General features: G+C 44.9%; 1 protein-coding gene across 1 annotated transcript in view; it reads right to left on the reverse strand.

Annotated features, from left to right (window-relative positions):
- Positions 1-2,080: 2,080 nt before the first annotated feature.
- The window catches only part of gan (gigaxonin), a 16,551-nt gene continuing 14,348 nt past the window's right edge, over positions 2,081-4,283 (reverse strand). Inside the window, exons 11-13 of the mRNA XM_015388931.1 lie at positions 3,729-3,863; positions 2,489-2,598; positions 2,081-2,407 (exon numbers count right to left, since the gene is read on the reverse strand). Of these exons, the coding sequence (XP_015244417.1) occupies positions 2,235-2,407; positions 2,489-2,598; positions 3,729-3,863 (418 nt within the window). The 3' untranslated portion in view covers positions 2,081-2,234. The remainder of the gene's footprint in view (positions 2,408-2,488; positions 2,599-3,728; positions 3,864-4,283) is intronic.

Genomic DNA, 4,283 nt, shown 5'->3' on the forward strand with positions numbered 1-4,283 from the left:
CTAGGCCATGCATTCCTGTGTTCCATTAAATTGATCTTTCTTTGAAAACCGTGTCTCTAATTTTTATCTGCGTAGTTGAAGTGGTGTTTCCAATCATTGTCTTTAAAAGGTGAAACCATGGTGCTAAATTAGCCGAGGAGCTCTGACAGCATGGGTTACTGTGGTAGCATCTACTGTTCAAAGATGGCTGCTATGCATCCCTTCAACACATCCAGTCTGTTGGCCTCAGAATTTATCTGAAGACATATTTCTGGCTGTCCTCTAAAATGGCTCTCTATTCTGCAGTGAAGAAGGATAAAGTAGATCTGCTGTTGCAGGTTTCTGACTTTAATAAAGTCCCCAGAGTTTGATGTGAAGAATTTGACCACTAAATGCTAGAACAAAATCATGCAGAGCTATAAACTCAGATCAGCACATGCCACCATATTGGCTTTCACTGGGGGAGTGACTCTTAAAATCTTCAATCATGTAATGTTTGGACACTTAGTCAGGAGTGGTCTAGACCTGGTTCTAACCTGGAAGCCTGGCTTTGTTCAGGCAGGATTCACTGATCAGGCTGGATCAAGTCTGGCTTCATCTGTGACTCTGAATTCAGGTTCTGTGAAACGGGCCTGAGTCTGGGACAGAGGTTGGTGGCGAATTTAAAACTCGACACCTAGACTGAAAGTTCTGTGAAGGATCTCCATCTTTATTGAGGCACCTGGATCTAAACTGGCTTTTATGGAGGCAGTTTCCTGTTTCTATCAGAGACCCATCAGGTCACAGCAAAGTTTCAGAACTTTCTGATGGGTCTGCACCGGCATCTTTCAGGGCTGAGCCCCCTCATCTCATGCCCAATGCTGTTCTTTAGCTCTACTGCGAAAGCCAGATACTAGTGATGGTCCAGTTTAGCAGTGGAGGTTCTCGGAACATCAAAATCAGACTGGACGCTGGATGGAAAACAAAGTGAAACCAAATTAAAGTTTCTCAAACACTCAAGCATCTTGTGACGAAACTTCCTCCACAGGATAAACTGAGGCTGGCTTCCTCCTAGACTGACAGGCTGCCAGTCAGCTAACCGCTGTTTAGACAACAATGCAGAACAGTATTTACTGTAAACGTCTGGATGAGGGAGAAGTTGCTTCATCACACCATTAAATGTTCAAAACACGGAAACCAGTTTCCCTCGTGTTACTGAACAAACATCTAGACTATGTGGCCTGGGGTAGCGCTACGATTGCTCATCCACACTCGTGAGTTAGATTCTCCAAACTTGGTTAAGCAAACATGTGGGTGACTGAGAAACCCTCATCTAAGGCCGTCACACTCCACCTACTCCATCTTTAGGGCCACAGAACCACCCAGACAGGTTCTCTGTAAGAACAGCGGCCTTCATCCAAAGGAAGCAGCTAAAGAAAACTATCTGCTGCCCTGTCAAGAAATGAAATAAGAACTCAATCTTTTAGATTTGTTAAAATTCTATTTATTTAAAATAAGCATCCGATTTCAGGGCAGGAAGAAAAAAACGTCAATAGATTCAGGCACAGAATAAAAACACCTAAAATGAATAAAACAGAGTTAAGAACAGACCAGGCTGAATAAACTTGGAGGAATGTTTAACAGTTTGGATTTCTGTCAGCGGTTTCATCTCCATATGTTCTGATCTGGCTTCAATCATTTAAAACTGATCCAGCTGGAGGTCCAGACACTCGGGTCCAGCCTGAACGCAGGTTTTGGGCTTAAATTTGACCAGAAAAGCATGTTGGATGCTGCTGCCAAGGAAAAGGCAGGAATCACTATAGCAACATGTGAGTCCTGATGGCGATTTGGGGAGAAGCTGCAGTGAAAGCTTTTCTATTAAAAAAAGGCAAACATTAAATCTCAGCTTTTGATGCGGCCATGAAATGAGTCACAAACAGAACAAATGTCAACATTTAGTGTAAATCTTTTTATTTGAAATCTTTCAGATTACTGAGATTACCAGCTGTTAATCTGGATCTAAATCAATATTTCTTAAATATTAGTGTTTAAACCCCCCCCCAAACTATCAGTAAACATCAGAAATGAGGAATGACTTTTAAAACATCGCAGGAAGATAAAATCCAAGTTAAACAGAAAATATTTAATAAATTCCTACAAAAACTTTACAGCTTTACAGTGAACGTGATGAGTTTTTGTCCTTTCAAGTCAAACAGTAAAGATCCCCGACATCTGACATGAAGAGTTCCCAGTATGCCCCAGGGGGCAGCCGTCGCTCACAGCCTGATGGCGAACATTCCCTGGGTCAGCTGGAGGCGAAACAGGCGACAGTTGGCGATGCGTAGGCTGGCGCAGACTGTTTTGGAGAGGTCGGAGCCAAACATGGGTGTGGTTCGGTGCCACGTCCCCGTGCTGCGGCGAAACTCTCGGATGTAGTCAAAGCTCGTCCCTGCAAACACAGCAAAGCCTGGGTTAAGGAGGCCACCATCCAGGACGGCCGTGGAGAACCGTGGGCTGTCCTTTTACCCACCCGTGTCCAGGTCCCCCACTACGTAGATGCTGGCTCCGATGGGAACGGCCCCGTAGACAAAAGATGAGCTGGCTTGGATGCACAGACTCTGGTCATCTAGGAACATCCACCTGAAGCACAGAACCTCATGACTTCAGAATGCAAACACAAACATCAGAAGTGACGCCTGGTTTCTGAGAGACAGTGAATGGCTGAATGTAGCAGGTTCAGACCATTTACCATGAACCCATTATCAACGCAGCGTTACAGGCCTTAAAGGCTTCCCAGGGTCCGTTTCCTCAAATACAAGGAGGTGGCATCGACCTCAGAGAATGGTATCAATTTAAACAGTTTAATACAAAACAGATAAAAATGTAAAGAATTAGTTTGATCAGAGTCGATAGAAGAAACTGGATTCGAAGTAAAACCTTATTCTGACCCAAATGTGGATCCAGCAGCTGACTGTTCATCAACCTTCACAGCAGACTGATCAATCCCTGGCCTTTGGTTCAAGACCTACAACTTGGAGAAACCACCAAAGTCTCTTCTGTTCATTAACCTTTAACCTGTTCACAACCTTTTGACTCGTCTCCTTGAATCGCGCTAGCAGGGACGACTTAAACTGCTTTTATTGATGCCCTTTACTTTAACATTAAAATCTTCTGGGTATGTTCAGCAGAGGGCCAACAGCAAGAAGAACTAAAGGGACTAAAGGTCAATATCAGAACTCTGGAGAGCTTCAGTACATGAGGAGGAGATCCAGTCCTTTGACTGAGACTGCAAGGAGATGGAACAACTCAGGTCAGGTAGGGTTGCTACCTGACCTGAGTTTGATCCCCTGAATCAAGACCCCCCCCCAACATCTGCTTTCTAACTGGAATGATTCAACAAAACGGTTCAGACCAGGGCTGCACGGCGGCTCAGTTTGTAGCACTGCCCATTCCTGGCTTTCTGCATGGAGTTTTCGTGCGCGGGTTATCTCCCGGTACTCCAGCTTCCTCCCACAATCCAAAAACATGACTGCTAGGTTTATTAGATTGTCCTTAGGGTTGGGAGTGTGTCTCTGCGGTGGACCGTAACCTGTCCAGGATGGACCCTGCCTTTCTCCCAGACTGCTGATGATAGGAAGCACGAGAAGATGGATGGATGGTTTAGACCACTTAAACCAGTAACCAGTCCTCCGTCCAGGTTTCAGGGTCCCCCTGTTAGAGCTGATAGAAACACATCAAACAGAAGTTGGCTGAAATATTCAAAGTCGGACCTTCTCATCTCATCATGGTAGAACTCAGACTTGCAGGTCATCATCTGTCTTTGCGTGGGGTTCTCGCTCTCCTGGCTTCTGACACCGCCGAACACATAGAGCTCCTGTCCAACACCACAGGCCACCGACCCGAACCTGGACAGGAAGACAGACAACATGAACAACTGCTTGCTTTCCTAAGAAAACTAGAAACACAGATCTTAGCTTCTCTTCATTGGCTTTTTGGTTTCTGTAGGAAACTGGTGGCTCCAGACTGGTTTTCAGGCCTGTTTTTGACTGTAAGGCTTTGGTAGAAAGGCAGCCCAGCAGAGAACCAGTCCAAAATTCTCAACTTTAGTTTCCTAGTTTTGAAACTTCTCATCATGATGCAGAGGGGGAAAAAATATATAAACATAGAGTATAAACATCTCAGAACATCCTGTTAAACAGTCGGCCATTGGATAGGCAAACAGTCACTAACAGTCACCAAAAAGTCACCAGTCACCAAACATACACCTACAGTCAAACAGTCACTAAACAGTCACCAAACAGTCACAAGTCACCAAACATACACCT

Source organism: Cyprinodon variegatus, unplaced genomic scaffold (assembly GCF_000732505.1).
Source record: "Cyprinodon variegatus isolate N-32 unplaced genomic scaffold, C_variegatus-1.0 Scaffold442, whole genome shotgun sequence".
Classification (NCBI taxonomy): Eukaryota; Metazoa; Chordata; class Actinopteri; order Cyprinodontiformes; family Cyprinodontidae; genus Cyprinodon; species Cyprinodon variegatus.